General features: G+C 50.0%; 2 protein-coding genes, 2 non-coding genes and 1 pseudogene across 8 annotated transcripts; 3 read left to right on the plus strand and 2 right to left on the minus strand.

Moving 5' to 3' along the window:
• The window catches only part of LOC115555871 (integumentary mucin C.1-like), a 2,394-nt pseudogene extending 1,978 nt beyond the window's left edge, over window positions 1-416 (minus strand).
• A 10,990-nt stretch (window positions 417-11,406) lies between these two features.
• On the minus strand, window positions 11,407-19,890 carry cep63 (centrosomal protein 63). Of its 5 annotated transcripts, XM_030372226.1 has the most exons (11): window positions 19,702-19,888; window positions 18,477-18,654; window positions 16,481-16,576; window positions 16,228-16,335; window positions 15,902-15,993; window positions 15,624-15,738; window positions 15,118-15,315; window positions 14,084-14,173; window positions 13,453-13,625; window positions 13,018-13,342; window positions 11,407-12,551 (listed from the first exon to the last, which is right to left on the minus strand). In XM_030372226.1, the coding sequence occupies exons 1-11, from the start codon at window positions 19,740-19,742 to the stop codon at window positions 12,345-12,347; spliced, it is 1,623 nt and encodes a 540-aa protein (XP_030228086.1). In that variant the 5' UTR covers window positions 19,743-19,888; the 3' UTR covers window positions 11,407-12,344. The 5 variants fall into 5 exon arrangements, with proteins under 5 accessions (XP_030228086.1, XP_030228085.1, XP_030228083.1 ...); XM_030372225.1 differs by having other exon boundaries at window positions 13,513-13,625; window positions 15,902-16,335; window positions 19,702-19,890; XM_030372223.1 differs by having other exon boundaries at window positions 13,018-13,339; window positions 15,902-16,335; window positions 19,702-19,890.
• Window positions 19,891-20,369: 479 nt separating this feature from the next.
• trnap-cgg (transfer RNA proline (anticodon CGG)) lies at window positions 20,370-20,441 on the plus strand. The gene has a single exon. It is a non-coding gene; the product is annotated as a tRNA-Pro (tRNA).
• A 255-nt stretch (window positions 20,442-20,696) lies between these two features.
• Window positions 20,697-20,768, plus strand: trnap-ugg (transfer RNA proline (anticodon UGG)). Its single transcript has one exon. It is a non-coding gene; the product is annotated as a tRNA-Pro (tRNA).
• Window positions 20,769-21,724: 956 nt separating this feature from the next.
• Window positions 21,725-24,605, plus strand: im:7152348 (RING finger protein 224). Its single transcript, XM_030372240.1, has 4 exons — window positions 21,725-22,103; window positions 22,485-22,985; window positions 23,336-23,440; window positions 24,014-24,605. The coding sequence occupies exons 2-4, from the start codon at window positions 22,642-22,644 to the stop codon at window positions 24,057-24,059; spliced, it is 495 nt and encodes a 164-aa protein (XP_030228100.1). The 5' UTR covers window positions 21,725-22,103; window positions 22,485-22,641; the 3' UTR covers window positions 24,060-24,605.

Genomic DNA, 24,605 nt, shown 5'->3' on the forward strand with positions numbered 1-24,605 from the left:
ATCAGGAGGAGCAGCTAATCTGGAACATGACCCCCCCACTGCAGGAGGGGGGGGGGTTAACCAAACAGACAGAGAGCGAGAGCGAGAGAGAGAGAGAGAGATAGCGAGAGCGAGAGAGCGAGAGCGAGAGCGAGAGAGAGAGAGAGAGCGAGAGAGAGAGAGAGCGAGAGAGAGAGAGAGCGAGAGAGAGAGAGAGCGAGAGAGTGCTTTCTACCTTTTATTAATACTTTGAGCATTCTCGTCATTTTGATTTACAAACTGCTTTGGCATTTCTTTTCAATGCCAACGACGCTCTTTTGACTCTAAATGATTTGATGGACAGACAGGCAGACAGACACACAATCCGGTATGCAAATGAGCCGCGCAGTTACTCTCAGGAGCCTTGAGCCTTTATGCACTATCTTCACCAGGGACATCCGTGTCCATCGCTCTCCTCACTGGACCCAGGTTGCCATGGCACCCCGGACGTTCAACCGACCAATCAATATCCAGAGCCACTAAGTGTGTCTTGGGAGTGAAATGAGGAGCAGCAGGAAGTGGAACAGACTGGAGCGACATCACTAATTAATGAGCTCTAACATACGAAAGGATACAACTTTATTCGTCCGACTCATCCCACACAAACACGATGACCTGCTCCACCCACAGAGATACGATTCTTAGTCCGAGCAAGGACCTCCACCCTCTTCTCTCCTCCACCACCACCATCCCATCTCCCGGCACCCTCTCACCACTAACAACTCTCTCCCACCACCCCATTCCTCATCCCCTACCCTCTCTCCGTCACCACCCTCCAACTCCTCCCCCCTTTCTCTCCACCACCAGAGCTACAGCTGTCAGTCTGAGCCACCTCCTCCACCCTCTCTTCACCACGCCAGTCCTCCCCCACCACCTTCTTTCTCCTCTCTCCTCCACGTTCTCACTCCACCACCCTTGATTTCCACCACACCAATCCTCCTCCACCACCGCCCTACTCCTCCACCCTCTCTCTCTCCTCCACCCTCTCTCCCCCTCTCTCTCCCCCACCAGCCCTGCCAGGCTGAGGGGAGGACAGCTGGCCGGGAGATCAGTGCGACGGCTCTGATAAGAGGAGGAGGAGGAGGAGGAGGAGGAGGAGGAGGAGGACATCCATCAGCCAGGAGAGGAGATGGACGGCAGGGAGCTGGGTGACCCGGAAACCACCCCAGGCAGGTGGAGGGGAGACACCACCACCTCCACCCCCACCGCCACCCCCTCCACTCAGCCCTTCTGCTGGTGAACAGTCTGGGGGTGGGGAGGAGGGGTTGGTCGAGGAGAGGGGGTAACGGCAGTGGAGGTGGTGGTGGAAGGGGTGGTGTAGTGGGTGATGGAGATGATCGCGGAGGTAGAAGGGGTGATGGTGTTGTAGGAGGAGCTAGTGGTGGTGGTGGAGGTGTAGGTGTTGGGGGTGGTGGTTGTGGTGTTGGGTGGGGGTGGGGCTGGTAGAGGTGTAGGATTCCGAGCAGGTTGTGGTGGTGGTGGCGGAGGGTGGAGGTGGTGGATGTACTGGTGGTGGAGGTGGTGGTGTTGCTGGAGGCGGAGAGGGTGTTGGAAGTAGATGTGGTTTTGGAGATGGTGTAGGTAGGACATGGTGGATGTGCTGGTGGTGGAGGAGGTGGAGGAGGTGGAGGAGGTGAAGCCGTGGGTGTCAGACAGCCTGGACGGAGGCAGAGCCGTCCCTCCCCAACGCTGGCTCCTGCAGCCTGACTTTGTCTGTGGTGGTTCGCCTCCATTGTGCTCCACTTCCTGTGGGCGGAGCCAGCGCAGAGTGGACTCAGCCAACTGTCACATTCCTTTCTAAAATTACGGACGTTACTTTGGACCTTCTGAGGTCAATTCCTGTTGGCTTTCGTACACCAAAGTCTGGACGGCCTTTACTTCTGACGTGCCTTCCAGACTGTCGCTCTGAGACTCATTATTTAGAAAGAAAATCTAGATGGATTATAGCGTCTCCAAAATTAGTTAAATCAAATCATACTTTATGTATATAGCGCCTTTCGTGCAAAATTGCAATACAAGGTGCTTAACAATACAATGAAAATAAATTAAAATAAATTAATAAAATAGATTGACAGAACACTGAGCTACATCGGATGTTTTAAGGTTTCTTTTAAAGGTGGTCGCAGATTGTGAACAGCGATAGTTAAGAGTTTTTTAAGCCAAGACACCTATATCGGGAACAACAATATATGTGAGCAACCTTGCCTTTAAATCCTCCCATTATTAATGTACAGTACTTTACAGATCCTGCGTGTGTTCGAAGGGGATCTTAATAATGTTTGTGCCTGTAATAAGATCGTGTGGCAGTTAGGACTCTGTCTCGTAGTGATTTAAGGCCAGCTGGGGGAGGTGGTGGTAAACTGGGACGTGAAGAACGACCCAAGCATCAAACAGACCAGCGGCGAAGACATTTTCCAGGGAGCCTTCCGTCCTGCCATCGGGTAACCGTTTGAAGTGTTCGTAAAAGAGGAAGGGCTCTCCGTCGCCCGCTCCGAATGTCAAGTGGACTGAAGTCAAGTGTAGACGCTCAGCCTCAAAGGCTCCAGCCCCCAGGAGACCACATCCTGCACCCTAAACCCCCAGAGACCACATACTGCACCCTAAAACCCCCAGAGACCAAGAGAGACCACGTACTACACCCTAAACCCCCAGAGACCAAGAGAGACCACATCCTGCACCCTAAAACCCCCAGAGACCAAGAGAGACCACATACTGCACCCTAAAACCCCCAGAGACTAAGAGAGACCACGTACTGCACCCTAAACCCCCCAGAGACCTGGAGAGAGACTGTGGACCTGCAGAGAGACCGTAGACCCGGGGAGAGACTGTACACCTGGGGAGAGAGATCGTAGACCTGGGCAGAGAGACCCTGGACCTGGGGAGAGAGACCGTAGACCTGGAGAGAGAGACCAGAGACCTGGAGAGAGAGAGACCAGAGACCTGGAGAGAGAGACCGGAGATAGGTGCTAGAACTCAGAGATCCACAGACCACAAACCATCAGAACATTAAACAGAAGCCACAGAGCAGACGCTCGGAACATTAAACAGATGTCCACAGAACAGGTACAGGATGTTAACACACATTAAGAGGGGAAAGGCTGAGACGAAGAAAAGGCAAAAGGCTGCAACAGATATATTAGTAACTATTTATATGTATATCCATTTCGGTCTAACTCATGTCATCATATACTCTGTTTTAGCCATAAAACAGCAGTCAGTAAAACCATGTTTAAAGATCTAAAATAACCAAGAGAAAGAACAGTCAGTAAAACCATGTTTAAAGATCTAAAATAACCAAGAGAAAGAACAGTCAGTAAAACAATGTTTTAAGATCTAAAATAACCCAGAGAAAGAGCAGTCAGTAAAAACATGTTTAAGATATACCAATAACCAGACAAAGAGCAGTCAGTATAAACATGTTGTCTCTGAACCAGGGGGGGGCGCGTCCCGGATGAATCGGGGTGGAGGAAACACAACAATACGATGGGAACCAGAGGCTCCAGATGGAGGCTGGACCGGGCTTTAACAGAGCCCGGGAGACAGGGGGGCTGGGGGGCCTGGGGGGGCTGGGGGGCACCGTCAGGAATGAGGAAGTCCCCCACCCCCACCCCAACCCCCACCGCAACCCCGGCCCCTGGCCCCCGCTAAGGAAGCACTGCTGTCATTTGCATGATTCCCGGCCCCAACATATGGTGCTTAAAGGGGGGGGGGGGGGGGGGGTTAATGTGATGCTGGGAGAGGGAGGGGGGGGGGGTTGCAGACCACTGATAGCGCTGACGACCAGGTCCTGACTCACTAAAGACCCTCTAAGACCAGAGATAGGGGGTAACTGGGGGACACCAGCTATTAGTCCTGTCCAGAACACTTACCCTGTGGAGCCGGCAGGTCCCAGTCAGACACCTGACCACGCAGAACCAAGGAACCAAACTAAGAACCGCACAAAGAACCGCACAAAGAACCGCACAAAGAACCGCACAAAGGGGTCACACCGGTGTGGTCGTGTTCTTGCTCAAGGGGCACCCAGACCCCGGAGTCAAGGATGAAGAATTGAACCAGCAACCCCCTAAGGTGCAAGACCGCCCCAGGCCACTGCTGCTCCGATTTGGGAGAAAATTAAATCATCTTCAATAACCAATCCTGGCATCAATTGAATGAAACATTGTTGATATTTGTAGGGAGTTTTAAACAGTGCTAGCATAGCTAGCCTCTCCTGAGGACTGTACCAGAATACGAATGAATGCAGCACCCATGTAAAATATCAAAGGGCCTTACCGAAACTAGGGAAAAGTACAACACTTCCCCAGGTATCTTTCAAATGACGATTTAACATGTGCACTTCACGTGTGTATTAGTCTGTGACTCGGTCCACCCTCCATGCCGTATCCTGTTGAACCCCGGCCCGTCCTGTGAGTGAGTGCTCCACTTTCTCATCAGGATGGGCACTCACACACCACTCATAAAGGCCTCTGATTGAGCGGAAAAGGCCTGTGATAGCAGAGGCCATACCTCGCTCCCGCCCGGCCCCTATAAATACCCTCCCACAGCCCCAGCCGCCGTGTTTGGGTAAAAAATACCAAACATTCTTGACGCCTCTCTTCAGTCTCTACAGCTCACTCTCCAGCACCGGATGCCTCCACCGGCAGGCTGAATGCGCATCGTTCTCCTCTCTCTTGTGAGTGTGTAAAAAAAAAAAAAGAACAGAGGCACGTTTTGAAAGAGACGACTTGTACTTTTTGCTAAAGGGCTGGTAAACAGTTAATGTTGAACCTGTCGGCTCCGTTTTCTCCAAAATAAACACTTTAAAGCATTCCTGCTGAGCGGGGAGATTTACGGCGGGTGACAACGAGTAATGACCACAGGTGACGACGATATCCTCTGTGATCCTCCATCACGCCGGGCGCTTTACGACCGGTGTAATTAAGTCATTAAGGCGGCGGGATGCAAAGGACCAAAGCCTGGCTGGACAGGAGATAACAGGAAGCGGGCCGAGAGCTAAACGCTGAGCGTCCAGTCACATGGCTGGAGCGGTCGTTGGGGTCTGTTGAAATTCCACAAAGAAAAAACTGAAATTTAAAAAGGCTTTAACAACCCTTTGTTCTCTTTGAAATATTAAAATTGGATATTTAACATTTACATTTAGGGTATTTAGCAGATGCTTTTATCCGAAGCGGTTTACAAATAGTCCTACATATGTCAGAAGAAAGAGAAACAACACTATATTGCAGTCGATGTAAGGATGTTCATACAAAGATAGCTAGGATAAGATAGAACACAATGCTAAGCACTGTATTTAAGTGCAAGGACGTACAACATACAAACAAACAAAACATTATTTGAAATGTGCACATTTGTAACTTGTACAACGCAAAGCATCCAATAGGGGTCCGAACTGAGTGTGTCATCCCAGATCTGGTCAGATAATTACTCATTCAAGGTCGGCAGTTTGTCAGCATATTTCCCAAACGTGGTTTGGGCTCTGAATGCTTAGAAAACGGACGCACATTGACAACTATATGTTCACCACTTCCTCTTTCACAACTTCCTCCAATGATGGATGTCACCACCAAGGCGCCTAGCCTGACACACACAGAAATACGTAGTTCAGTGTGTCCTAACAGGAAACACAAAATACTAGAATACACATCTATATTATTGTATGTTGTACATGCCGCTTAATTTACACACTTATTCTATGTTCCACGTCATAATACTTAAAAGTAGTACTTAGCATTGTGTAGCATCTTATCCTAGCTATCTTTGTGGTGTACGGGGAATGGGTTAACCTAGTGATTGTTAGTGCTTGGCACTAAATGTACTCGCATTGGAAAAAAGCGTCTCCTTTAGGAGTGTGAGCTCTCAGCAGAACAGCTTCGTTAAGCATATTGATCCAGAGCCGACTATGTATCTGGGTATCTCCAGGTCCTCCAGTGATGAGGAAATATGCGCGTCGGACGAGCTGACAGGACTTCTGCAGATAGCGGACGACGTCTGTTGACTGATGGGTTCATCTGCAGCACCTCAGGGGTGACCTTACCCCACTCAGACGAGTACACACGGTGCCCAGAGCAGCAACAGCCCCGTGATGACAACAGCCCAGAGAAGTACGTTTGTCAGAAGAAAGACAAACAGCAATATATCGCTGTCGGTCCAGTAAGGATGTTCATAGAACCAAGTGGCACGAACTTACAATCACTAGGTTAACCCATTCCCCGTACACAAGAAAGATAGCTCGGGTAAGATGCTACACGATGCTAAGTACTATTGTTAAGTGCAAGAACGTACAACATTCATTAAGTGCTTACATTAAGTGCCTGTTCAATACTTTTTTAAATCTATGATGTACCATTAAATATCTCTATCGAACACTTTGTGGGTTCAGAGGCTGCGTAGCGGTAGTGTTTGAGTCCCATCTGAATGGGTTCCCTCCCCAGGGTCTGCACTCTTTGGAGTCGCGGTCCGGTCCACTCCGACCTGGACTCAATGTGAACGGACTGCATTCATACAGCGCTGTTCTAACCAGTGGCGGCTCAAAGTGCTTCACGATATCGCCTCACATTCACCATTCCTGGACACATTCACACACCGACGACGGCGACAGCCACGCAGGGCGACAGCCAGCTCCACTGGAGCAGTCAGGGTGAGGTGCCTTGCTCAAGAAGACCTCGACACAACCTCGAGGAGCCGGGGATCGAACCAGCATCCTTCAGGCCCTATTCAGACTACGAGGGCCCAGAATCGGCCCCGATCTTGAGGGAGGGGAGGGGAGGCGGGGTCGGGGGGGGGAACAATGAGCGTGACGCAGGCTGGTGGACGTCAGGCCCGGAGCAGGAATGTAAACTCCACGTTCTCCCAGTCCTCCCAGTCCGTCCGTCAGCGGGACCCAGGAAGCTGCGGCCCTTCACTCTCCTTTCCTGTTAGCGTTCGGTCGACGCGCGAGACGAATCGCTCACCAGCTTCCGCAAAAGACTCCAGACTCACTTGTTGGGAGTTCACCTCGACTCTGAATAGCCTCCCCCCTCAACCCCCAACACCCCTCTCACACGTTGACTTTGTCCTGGCTAAAAATGCCCAACCAGGCCCGTTCAATCTGGCCCCCTAATCGTCCTCCTGTATATTTGGCTGACTCATTCATTCCCTCACACTCCACCTCAAGCTGGTATTCGGTGAGCTTTCTAGCGCCGATTGGCCGCCGTGCATCACCCAAGTGGGTGCTACACACTGGTGGTGGTGAGTGAGTGACCCCCCTTCACTGTAAAAGCGTCTTTGAGTGTCTAGAAAAGCGCTATATAAATTCTATCAATTATTACTGTATGTTGTACGTCCTTGCACTTAAAAATAGTACTTAGCATTGTGTAGCGTCTTATCCTAGCTATCTTTGTTGTATACGGGTAATGGGTTAACCTAGTGGTGGTTAGAGCTTTGCACTTGTTTCTATGATCATCCTTACTGTACCGACAGAGATATATTGTTGTTTCTCTTTCTTCTGACAAACGTACTTATTGTAAGTCGCGTTGGATAAAAGCGTCTGCTAAACGCCCTGAATGTAAACGTGAATGTATGAAGCACAACACAGAAGGAAACCCTGCAGCCCCCACACGCTTCATATCAACTAACTACGGGATTAGAGGAGACCGACTGAGGCGGCGATATCGCCGGGCAGAGTGGTTTAGCACAATGGCCTTATTCGGCCCGTTCCACCGGAGTTTGGATCTTAATTTGAGTTTTTCTGATAAAGAAAATCAGCAGCACGCGGGTTCTTGTATAGATCCCCTTTATATTGTTGCGTAACAGCTGATCAGGCCAAGACCTGTGGAGAGGAAGTGGGAAGGGGGCAGGGGGTGGAGGGGGGGTCAGGGGTCACTAGGGTGGGAGTGGGGGGGGGGGTGTTGGCCCAGGATGTTTGTGGTCACAGGGCAACTCCGAACTAATTACCAGAGGGCTTCAACATGGACGGCCATTAGCTGTGAATGAACAGGGATCTGTTCCAAAACACTTTTTACATAACACAGGGTTGACCCCCTCGCATCAAAGCATTCCTCGCGGAGCTGCAAATTAAACGCCCTAATTTCCCCGACTCTGGAATATCTTAGGAATGAGGGCGCCGGACAGTCGCTCTGTTTACCCTTAACTCGATCGGCGTTCCGGAATTCCAGGTTATGGCAGAGGCAGATAAATGTCAAGACACATCAGTCGTCGGCAGGACCTAAAGAAGGGTTGCTGGTTCTGTTCCATCCTTTAGCAAACACCCTGAGCAAACACAACAACAGATCTCTGACAGATCCTGAGCCAAGGTGGGTCTGTCAGGTTTGAAGCAGGCAGTCGGTGCATGTGACGCCTTAGCTGAACTCCGCTATGCAGACCAGGAACCTGCCGGGTTTAGCATTCCTGCTTGTTTTGGGAGGAGCAGCCTGGCCCCAAGTGGGCCCTACACTCTGCCGAGGGAGTACCGTGCGTTGTACGTCTGCGGTAGGACAGATAGTCCCCGCTTCCGTGTCAGTAAAGGTACAGACGGTACTTCCTCTCCACCGGCCTACCTCCCATCGCCTGTTGGCATCCGAGAACAACGAGCCAAAGAACGCATGACTCAGAAAGAGGTTCCTGAACCTTTCTTGAGATGGAAGACTTTTACTCTGCTCGTCCATACCTTGACCTTCACACCGTCTCACTCCCATCTCGGCCTTACAACCAACTGAACATAACCTGATCTTGTCCCCCTTGGTGTGTGGAGACCTCACTCTCTGATCCAATTCCTCAGTGAACGCTCATCTGCCACCTCACTGTCTCCCCTCCCAGCAGGAAGCCCCCCAGAGCTCCTGGTGATTCATGCGTCCTGTGCTCTGCCCGGCAGGACGGAGGACCTCGGAGGGGTTAACGGCGGAGCAGGGGGGGCGGGGCCTGAGCCCGCCAGGCGTGCCCAGTGAGGCCCTGCGCTGGAATGCCTGAGGAAGAATGCGGGCAGGCTGCAACAATCGTGGGAAAAAGACGCTCCGGCCTCTTATCTCGTTAAGGAAGTCGGCCGCTGGATTCGAACACGCGACTTATCGCTCCCCATCGAGGAGCTCCGGCCCGCTGTGTGGCGAGCAGCACATCGCCCTGGAGGGAACAGAAACACAGTGGAGGGATGCAGCCGGTCGACGGCAGGCTGCTGCACACCGAGAGGAAGCTGCAACACTTCTGACCTAATTATTGAATTGTTTCAACCCCAGAGAAAGCAGCTGATCACACGATAAGCCCTTGTTCCCCCCCACCCCACCCACCCCCCCCCCCTTTTCTTCAGGCAAGTGTACATACTTTCTGCTCCCTCCACCCACAACATTCCCTCCAGAATGCAAGTTTTATCATGGTTTTATCACGGTTTCTTATCGTGATTTTAGGTCATGGAATGTCAAGCAAAGCAATGAGCAACAACCCAACAAAGTCGACAATTGTTTGCGGGAGATTAAAGTCAATGTTCTGGGATGTTTTGAAACAACCATGGGGGTAAGGGTAGGCAACAGAGGCGATCCACTGACCAGAGCATCGAGAGGCCTTCCCAAGACCTACCATCTACAACTACAACTCCCACAATCCCCCTGAGCCTCACACAGGGTCCTCCTCCACAGTCTAGCCCGGAGACCCCAGAAGGTCATATGGTGCAGAAGATACCAGAGCTCAGCACACAAACACACAAAGGGGGAGGAGGAAACTACAACCGATCGGTCGGATGCAGCGGGACCGATATAGCCTCATGGACAGGAGAAGACGGCGGCCATCTTGCCAAGTGAGGAATGTGAGGAAAGATGGAGGATAAGTGGGACAATATGTGAGGAGGAGTCTCTCCCTCTCCACACTGGACCCGCAAGCAGATGTGGTTCCATGATGGAGACACTGGCTGAGAGACCGCCATTACATCATATCTGGCCACATAGCTCATGCCACATAACTCATGCACACACAGACGCACGCGCCAAGATGGAAGGATTTACTATCAGCAGCGTAATATTTACTATTCAGTCATTTATCACGCTTTGTCCAGGGAGAGAGACAGATCCAGGTCACTCAGGAGCAGGTAGGGGTGAGGGCCGGGCATCTGGCTTTAGGACGAACCACAGGTAGGGCATTGGGAATCAAACCCAGAACCCATCATCCTGGAGTCACCGAAACGAATACCGTTCGCCGACAGGGCGCTCAAAGAGGCCGGTGAGCTTAACCTCGTTAGCGCTCCCTTCATCTGGGGTGCGCATCTCATCCAGAGACGCCTCCAGGACCCCGTTCTGAGCCCGGGTCCAATCGTCCCCCAGACCCCCCCCCACACCACCCAGTCCAGTCCCTACCCAGCACATTCCCCCAGGACGCTGGACACTAGGTGAGGTATTTTCCACAGAGCTCTTGACGTCAGCGGAGTGACTCTGAGTGTCAGCTGCAGAGCTCAGGTCCAGAGGCTGGGCGCTGGAATTCCCAGAGTAAAGAAAAGTAGGATGACTGGAATACTGAGCATTTCTAGTGAAGGCAGACGAATGTTTCACTAAATACCAGACATGGTGAGGCACAATTATGCTTTAGTTGAGTGGCAAATAAACCTTTACGACCGGTTTCATACGGTTCTCATGTTCTGCACAGCCAATTTCACTGGGTCCAAGCTTTTGTAAGCATTTGCGGCATATTTCCAACGCTATTGGTAAGCGGAAATTATTTGTAAGGAAATCTATTTGAATAGAAGGAAATTTATTACCATAATTAAATACCGTAATAACAATTTGCGAAAGATTATTAGCTTAACAAACGCAAAGCGCACAAGGTCAAATGATCAATCGAAACAGTCAATTTAAGTAGGCCAATTCAACCGATCCAGCGTGCCACGGAAAACAATAGACGCGTTGTCTACTTTCGTCGCCCATCGGTGGAACAGCGCCCTCTGCTGGGAGGAAAGGGTTCGATTCTTACTACACAATGGTCCATTCTTGTCGCTGTTCCGGCAGCATATTGCCCGTTAAAAGTTAATTTGCCCCCTTAAAAATAATAATTGTAAAGACAACTTCACTCTGTGAAGGATGTTGTGCTTCTAAGAACAACCTTTGTCGTTTCTATTCATAAAGAGCGGAAATGTTGTAAAACCGCGGTGGGACTAATTAAACAGCAGAGGATCGTTAACGAGGAGCACGGCACCGCCTTACGACAGCGGTCCTTAAATAAGAAACGCCCCCGGGGACTCAGATCAACACCAGTACTGTTCCGTAGCCTGGCCCCCAAGGGACGGCCACCAGATGAGAGGAGGGAGGGAGAGGGGGAGAGGGGGAGGGAGGGAGAGGAATGTCTTGGAAGACATGTTTTTGAGGAAGATGATAAACAAACAACAAGGAGAGAGCGTAACTAAAAGAGAAAAATGAGAGAAACACATTTCAAAAGAGACAAAATGTCACTAGGGAACATCTTTATTGGACATCCTGACATTAAACGGTGTTCAAAAGTATAAAAACACAATGATGATATCCCCCCCCCTCCAGTATTCCTGGAGTTCATCCCGTGGTTGATACATCCTGGAGCGTTGTCCCGCTGGGAGACAGATAGGGGGGGTCTGATATTCCCTCCATTGGAGCGCTGTGGTCCGAGAGCAGGGGGTCTGCCGGGGGTCTGTCTGTCTGGGGGGGGCAGGACTCCCTCCAGGACCCCAGAGACCCCCACAGACCAGACCGTCTGGACCGCCAACGCATGGCCTCCAACGTTCCCTACGTCGGCACGTAACTCGACTCCGATCACCGAGGGTGACGGAGCAGATACCGCCATGTTGACGGAGCTCTCGTCACCATGGTTACGGAGCTCTCGTCACCAGAGCGGATATCACCACGATATCGCAGCTCTCATCGGCATGGTAACAGCAGTAACCAAGCTGTGGTTCATTACAGGTTCAGTTTGAGTCCGAGTTGGCGGCGTGAGATAATGAAGGACGGCCGTCACACCGGCCGGGCTGTGACATCACTATTCAGTCTGTAGCAACCAGGGAACTCGTCTTCCTCTGCCACCGCCACACTGATCAGTTCACCACCCCATCAGACTCTTCATGGGCCTTATTCACCTCTGAGGCCATCTTGGATCAACATTCAGTGATCGTCTGGCTCCCCAGAGTCTCTCTGGGATCACTGATGACCGAGTCTGCTTCACCCTCTGGGGTCTGACCGGGTGACCTCTGACCGCTGGGGGTCAGGGTGGAGGTCAGGCTGGAGGTCAGGGTGGAGGTCAGGGCGGGCTGGAGGTCAGGGTGGAGGTCAGGGTGGAGGTCAGTTTGGAGGTCAGGTTGGAGGTCAGGGTGGAGGTCAGTTTGGAGGTCAGGGTGGAGGTCAGGGTGGAGGTCAGGGCAGGCTGGAGGTCAGAGTGGAGGTCAGTGTGGAGGTGTGGGATGAGGTGGGGGCAGGCTGGTACCTGCGGGCGGTGCGGGCGTGGTCCTCCCTCAGCCCCTGGACGTGGGTCTCCAGCCGCAGTAGCAGCTCCTCCGACCGCAGCGTCTCGCCCTCCAGGAAGCGGGCGACCACGCCCTCCGCCGCCGCCGCCGCCAGCGCCTGGGGGCGGAGCCAGAGGATGAGGACACGACGGGCATGGAGGACAATAGCATGCTAACAGAGCAGCATGCTAGCAGATTAGCATGTTAGCAGAAATACAGGTTAGAAGAGTAGCATGTTAGGAGAGCAGCATGACAGCAGAGCTACGTGCTAGCAGGGCTACATGTTAGCAGAGCAGCTTGTTGAAAAATGTGCATGTTAGCAGGGCACCATGTTAGCAGGGCACCATGTTAGCAGAGCAAAATGTTAGCAGAGCAGCATGTTAACAGATTAGCATGTTAGCAGGGCTCCATGTTAGCAGAGCTACATGCTAGCAAAATAGCATGCTAGCAGAGCAACAGGTCAGCAGAATTACCCGCCTGCCATCAATGAAGTTCCATTTAACCGCAGCTGCTTTAAAAGGAGCTGGATGTTAGCATAGTCACGTGTTAGCGATGTCGTTAACATAGCGTATGCGTAAACTCACAGTCTCCTCGTCGTCACCCCCCAGGGGGTCCAGCAGCACCTCCTCGGAGCTGGAGGAGTACCTCCCCCCGGCGACACCCTCCTCCCGACCCGTCCTCACCCTCCTCCCCCGCCATGAGGAGGGGGAGGAGGAGGAGGAGGAGGGGGAGGAGGAGGGAGGAGCAGGGACACGGTGGGGCTGATGGGACCCGGGGGAGAGGAGGTCTGGAGGGACCGGGACTCTGTGGAGCCCCTCCCCGTAGGGCGGGGGGGTCGACTGCTGCTTGGCCTTCATCGCCTGCACCTCCTCCTCCTCCTCCTCCTCCCTCCCCGCTCCGCCTCCACTGCTGGGGGTCAAACCAACAACACGCTGGTCATATACACATCATAGACATCTCTCTTGTCAGTGTCGGTATATTACTATCGTTCATCGTTTGGTTGTTGGTCTCCGACGTACCCGAGCCACGTGGACTGTGATTGGCCGCCCTTAGCCGGGGGAGGCGGAGTTCCCTCCTGGAGGCGGGACCTCATCTGGTTCACTTCCTGTCTGAGCTGCTGGTTTTCCCGCTCCAGACTGCTCAGCGACGTCACCCCCCGCTCCCGGTCAGACCCCCGACATGCAGACCCTCTCTGGAGACAGCAGGGTCAACCAAGGGTCACAGAGATACACAGTCAATGATCTTGGAGGGCTCCGTTTAGCATCTAGCAGGCACGTCTATCTTAAGAGTTTTATCTAATGTTAGCTGCATGTCATTTAGGAGCAGGCAGGGGTTAGACAGTACAGAGACAGGTCATTAAGGAGCAGGTAGGGGTTAGACAGTACAGAGACAGGTCATTAAGGAGCAGGTAGGGGTTAGACAGTACAGAGACAGGTCGTTAAGGAGCAGGCAGGGGTTAGACAGTATAGAGACAGGTCGTTAAGGAGCAGGTAGGGGTTAGACAGTACAGAGACAGGTCGTTAAGGAGCAGGTAGGGGTTAGACAGTACAGAGACAGGTCGTTAAGGAGCAGGCAGGGGTTAGACAGTACAGAGACAGGTCGTTAAGGAGCAGGTAGGGGGTAGACGGTAAAGGGGAGTGAGGTCCAGACCTTGGGGGACGGTGAGGGGTCCAGTCTCTCCAGAACACCACTCAGGCGCTGGTTCTCCGTCTTCAGGGACTCCAGCTGCACCTGGAGAACCTGAACGCACGCACGCACGCACGCACGCACGCACGCACGCACGCACGCACGCACGCACGCACGCACGCACGCACGCACGCACGCACGCACGCACACACACACACACACACACACACACACACACACACACACACACACACACACACACACACACACACACACACACACACACACACACACACACACACACACACACACACACACACACACACACACACACCTTAGATTCAGGTCAGGTGGTAAAATCCATATCAATCAAATTCTCGAGTTAGGGTTACGGTATTAAGGAGTAACCGAACGCAAACTACCAAAGACAGGCTAGCGGGCCCAGGGTCAGGGGTCATGGGTCAAGGGTCAAGGGTCAGGGTTCATTGTGTAACGCTGGACTAAATAAAATAAAAATAACTAACTAACTATATACTGTTACTATACTACTAACACTATAACTATTAGGGCTTCGACTCCAAATTCCGTTATTATAATATAATTTGAATATCAAAAAATAAATCAAAATTCGAACGGATATTAGGCAGCCCTTAATATTGGAACCTGTTATGGGCAGGCCAAGAGGGAGAGACGTCGGAGAACCCTACGCAGTCTATTCATAATATTGTAATGACCACGGAAGAGGCAGTGAATGAAGTATTGATTAGACACCGGTTTATCAGAAACCTGATAAACCCCGGTGGAACACGCAAGGCCGGTAACCATAGCAACGCCGGTAAACAAACCTCGCGAAGCCCAAGTCAGGTCTTACTGAAGGCATTTAATGGTCAAAATATTATTAATAAATATTTGAATATATTGGAATATTAATATTAATAAACAAACAAACTTCAAATATGATTTTTGGGCAAAAGTCAAAGCCCTAATAACTATATATGACTGTTTCCTCCTCCATCAAACACCTGACCCCCGGGCGTCCAATCAGGCGTACCCCTTACCTTTAGCTCCGCCTCCCGGCGCTCCGCCCGCCCCGTCTCGGCGGCGTGCCGCCGCGCCGCCGCGGAGGCGGAGCCCTCCAGCGTTGCCACGGCGACGTCCCGGCGGTGCAGCTCCCCCGCCAGCCGGGACACCTCCTTCCTCACGCCCTCCAGCTCCCCGCCGTGGGTCAGACGGGACCGCTGGAGCTCCTCCCCCAGCTTGGACACACACACACACACACACACACACACACACACACACACACACACACACACACACACACACACACACACACACACACACACACACACACACACACACACACACACACACACACACGAATTGAGAAAAATGTCATTAAGGGGCACATAAGGTTTAGAATAGAAGACCATTTTGAATCACAACGCAAAACTCCTTGAATAGGTCATAACGTTAACATTGATGACCCAAATCCCTAAGATATATAACTATATATATTCTAAGATTATGATATTGATAACTTCAGCATCCTTCTCCCAGTGCTGACCTTCCTGGCGTCGCTAACGGCAACGGCCCTCTCCTCCTTGGCCTGACTCAGCAGCTTCTTCAGCTCCTCCTCCGCCTTACAGTGCTCCGCCCGCTGCCGGGTGGCCCCCTCCACCCTGGACACACACACACACACACACACACACACACACACACACACACACACACACACACACACACACACACACTCTTAAATCGCTTCATTCCATATCACTTTTTAATTCTATTACCGTTTTGTTCTTTCTGCTATGACCAGAAGTGTTCGTAGGCTCTCCTCACCGTGTCTCGTGCTCTTTGTCCTTCAGGGCCTGCTGCAGCCTGCTCACCTCCCTCTGGAGGCCCGGGACCTCTGCTCTGTCCTCCAGCCCCACCTGTGGACCAGACGCCAGGTTACAGAGGAGACCGGTCCGCCTCTCCTCCGGGAACAGGTGGTTATACTCGTAGTGACCGGCAGAGGGCGCTAGAACACCACCTCGCCACTGGTGGTCATACCCTCGGTGACCAGCAGAGGGCGCTAGAACACCACCTCGCCACTGCTGGTTATACCCTCGGTGACCAGCAGAGGGCGCTAGAACACCAGCACAGCCCACACACAGGCACTGCACCTCGGCCTTGTCTTTCAGAGGCAGCTCCTCTCGGCCCTTAGCGCCTTCGTTCGCCTCCTTCAGATGTTTCCTCTGGAGCTTCTGATAGCTTCTCTTCAACCTGGATAACTGTGTTTGGAAAAAACAGAGGAGAACGGTCAAGGAAGGAGATGGGGAGCGTTTTATGTGAAAATAATTCTAAAACAAATCCGGCGTCTTTTGAGGCTCAATTTCGTTGGCAGTGTGTGCGTGTGTGCGTGTGCGTGTGTGTCACCTCCTCGTGGACCTTCTGTAGCTGCTCCTCGTAGCGTGACGCTAGGCTCAGTCTCCCAGCCTGCGCCTCCTCCAGCTGCTGCCGCAGATACCCCATCTGTGAGCGGACGGACAACGAGGAGGCGCCGGTTAGAGGAGCAGAGCTCGGTGTCATCCACGGCCTGACCCCACCTGGCTCACCGTAGCGTGAGGACATCTAGTGCGGAAGGACTCGGGCTCTTCGGTTGATCGACAACATCAGCTCTACTCTACTTAAAAGGGGACCTATTATACTTTTTCGACTTTTATGACCTATAAACGTTGTTATAATGATTGATAGTCATGTTTAACCTAAAGTGTCAAATAATGACGTACATGAATTTCGACGTATTCCCTGCTGACAGTCTATGGAGGTAGATTTGCGTCTTTATTATGCAATCAAAAATAATAGGTTTGAGAGCAAAACTTTCCACACTGCAATCAAAAAATAGGTTTGAGAGCAAAACTTTCCACACTGCAATCAAAAAATAGATTTGAGAGCAAAACTATCGACACTGCAATCAAAAAATGTTTTATTGCAAGATAAATTAATGTGATAAAAAAAATATTAATGGGAATCCAAAAGTTTTGTTTGCAAACCCAAAAGTTTTGTTTGCGAATCCAAAAGTTTTGCTTGCGAATCAAAAAGCTTTGCTTGCGAATCCTAAAGTTTTGCTTGCGAATCCAAAAGCTTTGCTTGCTGTTGAGCTGAATCTCGTGGGCGGGACCTACGCCAAAAGATGTAAGACACGTCTCTATTGGCCAGTCTCGATCGGAGTGACAGCTTGGCAACATCCACAGTTAGTAACGAGAGAGGGAGTTCTATTTCATGTAGGCTACGCCGTCTAGGCTTCGCCTTATGGGCTTGTCCCGTGCGCGCGCTTGCGTGCCCTGAAAATCCCGTAGGCCTCCCCGTCAGCCGACAAGGAGACCATGGCAGAGGAGAGCATGTTGTTGACCGCCGCCGCGGATTGAGAGGCACAAACGAACAGGCCGACAATCTGCTTCTGGAGGCGGTCGGGGGGCAGCGGCTTGTCGGATGTTGCCAAGCTGTCACTCCGATCGAGACTGGCCAATAGAGACGTGTCTTACATCTTTCGGCGTAGGTCCCGCCCACGAGATTCAGCTCAACAGCAAGCAAAGCTTTTGGATTCGCAAGCAAAACTTCAGGATTCGCAAACAAAGCTTTTTGATTCGCAAACAAAACTTTTGGATTCGCAAACAAAACTTTTGGGTTTGCAAACAAAACTTTTGGATTCCCATTCATATTTTTTTTATCACATTAATTTATCTTGCAATAAAACATTTTTTGATTGCAGTGTCGATAGTTTTGCTCTCAAATCTATTTTTTGATGCAGTATGGAAAGTTTTGCTCTCAAACCTATTATTTTTGATTGCATAATAAAGACACAAATCTACCTCCATAACAGTCTGGGGTGGCTGTGCAGAGCGCTAAACACTCGGGACAACGTTTGCGATTCACGTTTATTATGCCTGGTCAAATCTGCCCGCGCGCGCGCTTCAAGGAAGGTAACCAATCAAAACGGAGTTGGGTTGGCAGGAGGGGGGCGAGGGGGCGGAGAAGGACGAAACCGAGCATTGACAGAGAATGCTGAAAGTGCCCAGATGAGAGGAAGAGTTTCCCGAAAATCTACATAGTTTTTTGTGTATGGTTAAACATGACTATCAATCATTATAACAACGTTTATAGGTCATAAAAAGGTCTAAAAAGCATAATAGGTCCCCTTGAAATTAGAATTCTCTAACTTTTGTGAATTGAGGTTAATATGGCAGGATATCTGGGTTTCATTCAATATCAACACAAGGAGGCCAGCTTTAAATCACTCAAAAATGTATATGATGAACTAAGTCATCATATGACCATATGTGACGTTCACCATCAGCGATGTTTTGTTATTCCAAAACCCCGCAGATGTCTCCATTCAGTTTGCATTGATCCGAACAGAAGGCGCTGGTACCTCCACGACCCTCTGCTCCCCCAGCCGCCTGGCCGACCACAGCTCGTGCTCCCCGGCCTGGAGGCGCTGCTCCAGGCCCCGCACCTCCGCCTCCCACTCCCTCTTCCTCTGGTCCATCATGATGTCGATCTGCCGCATGAGCTCCTGCAGCTCCGGCTCGCACGACGACAGCACCGAGCTGACGGAGAGGTCGGGTGACGGAGTAACGTCAGGGGACGGAGAAAAGGAGTGACGTCAGGTAACAGAGTAAAGGAGTAACGTCAGGTGATGGAGTAACGTCAGGTGACGGAGTAACGTCAGGTGACGGAGTAAAGGAGTAACGTCAGGTGACAGAGTAAAGGATTAACGTCAGGTGACGGAGTAAAGGAGTAACGTCAGGTGACGGAGTAAAGGAGTAACGTCAGGTGACGGAGTAACGTCAGGTGACGGAGTAAAGGAGTAACGTCAGGTGACGGAGTAAAGGAGTAACGTCAGGTGACGGAGTAAAGGAGTAACGTCAGGTGACGGAGTAAAGGAGTAACGTCAGGTGACGGAGTAAAGGAGTAACGTCAGGTGACGGAGTAACGTCAGGTGACGGAGTAAAGGAGTAACGTCAGGTGACGGAGTAAAGGAGTAACGTCAGGTGACGGAGTAAAGGAGTAACGTCAGGTGACGGAGTAATGTAAGGTAACAGAGTAACGGAGTAACGTCAGCTGACGGAGTAACGTCAGGTGAGGGAGTTACACCAGGTAACAGAGGAACGTCAGGTAACAGAGTAATACGTCAGGTAACAGAGGAACGTCAGGTAACAGAGTAATACGTCAGGTAAGAGGTCGGGTAACGGAGTAACGTCAGATGACAGAGTATACTGATTTAGTGTCCAAGACTGGGAATTTGGTTATAGCGGCAGCACAAAAGTATATAAAAGACAGAAAATGCTACAAAAATAAGAGTAACGTTTCAATACAATACAATTACAAAATTGAAAAATAACAAAGTTAAGTAAAAGTCGTGAAATAATTCACTAACGGTATATAATTAAGTACAGTAGAGCAGTGTTCTCGGATTAGTTCTGATGTTATTACATCAGCGATGGCTTTAAATAAACACGATATGAATACAATCATGAATTGTGGTTAAAGATGTTATAATAAGCTTCGTGATGGATGCAATGAATACAGTTTGAGAACTAGTCCACACCGGAGTACAATGATTATTTTATGCATTATAAACTGCTATTTCTTACCTCAAGTCGCTGTTCTTCAGGGTTTCCAACAACGGATCCATGACTCAGTGTTCTGCTGGCGGGTTCAGACGGGAACACGGAGGTTTACTTTGTGTTTCGGAATTATAACATGACGTAAAAAGAATGTAACGCTTGTAAGTTTGTTGTCGCTGGCTGCGCGGCTTCCTGTTTAAGTTTTGTTGTTCAAATAAACGCTGGTCAATAAAGTTTTCTGAGAGTTGAACTGCGAAACGGTCTGAACATAGAGCTAGAAGTCACAGACGCAATATTCCCTTCTTTATAATTAATTTTATCCAACATATTACTGTGAGCTGTTGAGGAATGTAAATAATTTAGGTACTAGTCATAAATGTATTTACTAGTTACTAATACAATTGTATAGTCAGTGACACGCTTTCTACGTTTAAGTAAAACCTATACACGTTATTGTCTTATCTACGTGCAGTACATCTGTATCTTCTTAACAGCCCTGCGGACGGTGGCGCGTCGTACTGTAAAGGATACCTAATTTTAGTTGAAAAATGCTTATGTGTACGATTATATTAAATCTCCGTTATGAAGAATGAGCGGTCAAATGTGGAAGCATTCACGTAACGAGCCATAATTCTACAGCAACTGTTTCGATACCAAGATTATATAGTTGTCGTAAGCGACAAACATGGACACGTGGCTCGTTGGTCTAGGGGTATGATTCTCGCTTCGGGTGCGAGAGGTCCCGGGTTCAAATCCCGGACGAGCCCGCATCTTTTTAAATGAATTGATCTATTTTTTTAACACTGATTAGTCTGGGATACTGATATCATTTCGGGGTTTGAATGGAAATACACAAATAATCACACATTTTGCTTTCTTCTTATTTTTATGTACAATAAATACTATTTATACTTCTACTTTATCTTCTGACTGAACATGTGTATCATAGCTGAACTAGACGTTTAAGATGACTGAAGTGTTGTGATTGATTTTAATAATACATGTGGACAGGTGAAGCAAGCGGCTCGTTGGTCTAGGGGTATGATTCTCGCTTTGGGTGCGAGAGGTCCCGGGTTCAAATCCCGGACGAGCCCTTACTTTTAAGTCGCATTAGTCCTTCTTCACCAAATTGCTCTCACATAAAACATCGACGTTAAAGGCACCCAGTGCAACTTTCGAGGCTTAAAAATAAACATTCAATTTCTAGTCTTTTTTACACATAGTAAGTTTCAATAACTCCATACCATTACATACCGACATTTAAGCAGCAAAGATGAGACGTCGGTTGTGTGGTGAGAACTGATACAAAATCGATAACAACAACAATGCCGCCATTTTCTTTATTTTTTGTAACCTACAATAAAAAAGCAGGCTTCCAGTCAATGGAAAAATGGCTTCTCCCCACCGGCGATTGTTGTTGTTTACGATTTTCTATCAGTTCTCACCACACAACAACGTCTCATCTTTGCTCCTTGAATGTCGATATGTAATGGTATGGAGTTATTGAAACTTACTACGTGTAAAAAAGACTAGAAATGTAATGTTTATTTTTCATTGAATGTTTACATAAAGTTGCACTGGGTGCCTTTAAGGTCCCTTTTCTATGCTTAATGTGTTAACGGTAGCAAAAAAATAGTGCAATATGAAAGCTCTATTCAATAATTTCAAATAAGCTATTACCAGAGAAATGTCATTTAACTGCAATACAAACTTAAATAAAAATAAACTTAAATAAACTGGAACAAAGTCTGACGTAATAACACATCTTTGACAATGATTATCCGGATAACATCGATTTACGGGGAATCTAGATGATCCTCATATCTAATTAGGCTTATCAAGAAACTAACATGATTGTCTTGACAAATCCCTAAACCACATAACAGCCTTTCTTTTAACCTTCCAGGGAAAGAGTATTACTCATCACACAAGTTCGTTATCATGTCGCTTTCTGCATTTCCCCCAGCCCTGGCCCCCGCCCCCGCCCCCGACCCCCACGCGTCCACCTGTCCGCTGTCACACACACAACAAAGGCGACAGCACGCTGCCAGTGGGCCAGTCCCAACCAGGGGAGGGCCTTGAGGGAGGGGCGGGACGGGTTCTTTGTGCTCCGGGCTGCCTCGCACCGTCTGGGGCGGAGGAACACAGCTGCTATTCCGGTTCAGCTCGGCCCAGGACACCGCCCCCCTCCCCCCAGCTTCCACACAAACGGTTTTAAACGGCCGCAGCAGGGCCGGTCGGTTAGTATCTCTCTGTCTGTCCTGGACCGGTCTCCCTGTGTCTCTACGTTTAAGGAGACTTGATTAATAATTGTATTTGATTTAGTTCATTTCGTTTTAGGTCTTTTTTAATTGAGGAGCAGTTTGTGATACGGATTGGATCTGGTCTTCTGGTCTTTTTTGTTGTTGTTGGATTATTTAGTATCTTGTGTAAGTATTCATACACGTTCATATTGTGATTGATGCAGTGTTTAGATTTAAATCTTGATGTTTCTTTTAGCAGAATGCTAAACATAGATATCAATTAATAATAGGTATATTATATTTTCAGTCTAATTTTATACATTTCCTACACGCATTTGATATTATATACATATTATATATTATGAAATTATATAATTGCATATTCATGTAATTTTTCAATAACACAATAACAATGATCACGGCTAGCTAGATTTATCCACATTTAAACAAATTACTGTGGAAAAGTAGCTTTGGGGAAAAGCTATAAATATGAATACCTGATATGAAAGTTATGAGTTATTATATTTATCTCAAACATGTTTCTAACCAACCTTTTTACTTTAACAGGCAACTTGGAGCCAAACTCGCATCCCCTTCTGCTGCTAAAGGCTAAGCGCTAACCCATAGCTGCTAACTGCTAGCCTAGCCAGCCAACTGCCAGCATCCAGCCTCGGCCGTCCTCTTCCCCCTTACCGCCGCCCTCTGCCCGTCAGAGCCCGCCCCCATGGTGCTGTGTCAGGACACAGAGTGCAGCGTGTGCCTCCAGGCCTTCACCCGTCTGGAGCGGATCCCTAGGGTGCTGCACTGCCTGCACACCTTCTGCACCCCCTGCCTGGAGAGCCTGTCTCAGGGGGCCGGCGACCTGGTCACCGTGCCCTGCCCGCTGTGCCGCCGGGTCACCTGCGTGCGGCGCTGCGTGGGCCTGAAGGGGGCGCTGTGGGTGGACAGCAACGTGTGGGAATACATACCGGACAGGGAGGAGGAGGAGGAGGTGGTGCAGGAGCAGCGGCGACCAGCGGGGGAGGTGATCGGAGGGAAAGGAGGCCGCACGTCGACGCACGCCGAGTGGTGAGTTTCATCTGAGGCGCGCACACGCACGCACACACGGGCACTCTCTCACACACACACACACACACACACGTTCTCACGCACACACACAAACGCTCTCACGCACAGTCACACAATCTCAGGCACTAACCTGCTCTCCAAACACACTACACTAACACACATTCTCAGGCACCTACACGCCCTGACGCAGTCACACACATGCGATCACAGACACGCACACTCTCTCACACACGCTTGCACTCACACGCACACACAGGCCGTCACATGCCCTCGCACACACTCATACACTCACACACTCTCACACCATAGAGGGGTCTGAACTAAAGCCGTCTCCCTGTCTCCCGTTTCAGTCGTGCCTCGTGGCCCCCCAGGACCAAACTCAAGCTCCCCGCCTTCTTCAAGAAGTTCAGCCTCCTGAAGACGCAGATGGAGAGAGCCATGCCCGGGGACCCTGTGTAAGTTCAGGACCAGCGCCACCCACTATAGACCATCAGTTCTGGACCAGTGCAACCCACCATAGAGCATCAGTTCTGCATCTGAGGTCTCCCACATGGACTATAAGTTATAGGTCTCTATGAGTTATGAACCAGGCTCTTTCATAAGAGAGAGACTAGAAACTAGGTCACTCACCTGGACAGTAGAAACTAGGTCACTCACCTGGACAGTAGAAACTAGGTCACTCACCTGGACAGTAGAAACTAGGTCACTCACCTGGACAGTAGAAACTAGGTCGTTCACCATTATGGCACCTCCAATACACTCTGTATTTACTAAACATCCACTATCTCACACACACACACACACACACACACACACACACACACACACACACACACACACACACACACACACACACACACAGGTCTAGACACAGAGACAATATAGCCCACAATGTTTACAAAAGGAAGAGATGTATCCACTCCACATGTCACTCCGTAATTGTGTATACTTAGTTTAATTAAGTTTTTGATTGGTTTACTACAGTTCTGAGAGCAGATTCTGACTGTTGCGTTCTGTTTCCCTCACAGGGAGATGAGGTCCTGGCGGCGCCTGGCAACGGACGACCACGTCTAGTCCAAACAGAGCATCTGGATCAAGGAATCCATGTGAACTTGCCGAACTACGAACGCTGACAGGGAAGGAAGCCCCGACTGTACGTGGATGGCATCTCTCTCCCCGCGGCCCCAGTCGCTCTCTTCCAGTACTCCCAGTCACCCCCCCCCCCCCCCCCCCCCCCCCCCCCCCCAGCCCCTCAGATCTGAGGTCATTAGCATAGCAGAGCTGCATTAGCATAGCGGGCCGGGTATTAATATCTGCGTGCTAACAGAGGCTGGGATGAGGATCAGCGGTGGTGGAGGAGGAGGAGGAGGGAGGGGGGGACCCCTCTGTTATTAAGTCGGGGGTGTACCCCGTCATCTGCTGTAGCGCTGGGATTTAGCTCATCTGGCCCTCAGTGAGCACGCCAGGAAGAGTTTAACCCCCGGACGCCGGACCCCCGGGACCAGATGGTGTCCTCACAGCGTCTCTGGCACATTGTATATTTAAGAGATTATCATCTTTGTGGTTGTTGTATTTAAACGTATTCTTTGTTTTTATTTAAATAAAAGTTATTTTTGGAGA

This window comes from Gadus morhua, chromosome 12 (genome assembly GCF_902167405.1).
Source record: "Gadus morhua chromosome 12, gadMor3.0, whole genome shotgun sequence".
Lineage (NCBI taxonomy): Eukaryota > Metazoa > Chordata > Actinopteri > Gadiformes > Gadidae > Gadus > Gadus morhua.

Coding starts and splice junctions, on each gene's coding strand:
- cep63 (XM_030372222.1), bottom strand. CDS start 19,742: ATGGATCCGTTGTTGGAAACCCTGAAGAACAGCGACTTGAG. Junction 18,655..19,701: donor CTGAAGAACAGCGACTTGAG/GTAAGAAATAGC, acceptor CCTCTCCGTCAG/CTCGGTGCTGTCGTCGTGCG. Junction 13,626..14,083: donor ACCCCTCACCGTCCCCCAAG/GTCTGGACCTCA, acceptor TGCTGTCTCCAG/AGAGGGTCTGCATGTCGGGG.
- im:7152348 (XM_030372240.1), top strand. CDS start 22,642: ATGGTGCTGTGTCAGGACACAGAGTGCAGCGTGTGCCTCCAGGCCTTC. Junction 22,986..23,335: donor ACGTCGACGCACGCCGAGTG/GTGAGTTTCATC, acceptor CTCCCGTTTCAG/TCGTGCCTCGTGGCCCCCCA. Junction 23,441..24,013: donor GCCATGCCCGGGGACCCTGT/GTAAGTTCAGGA, acceptor TTTCCCTCACAG/GGAGATGAGGTCCTGGCGGC.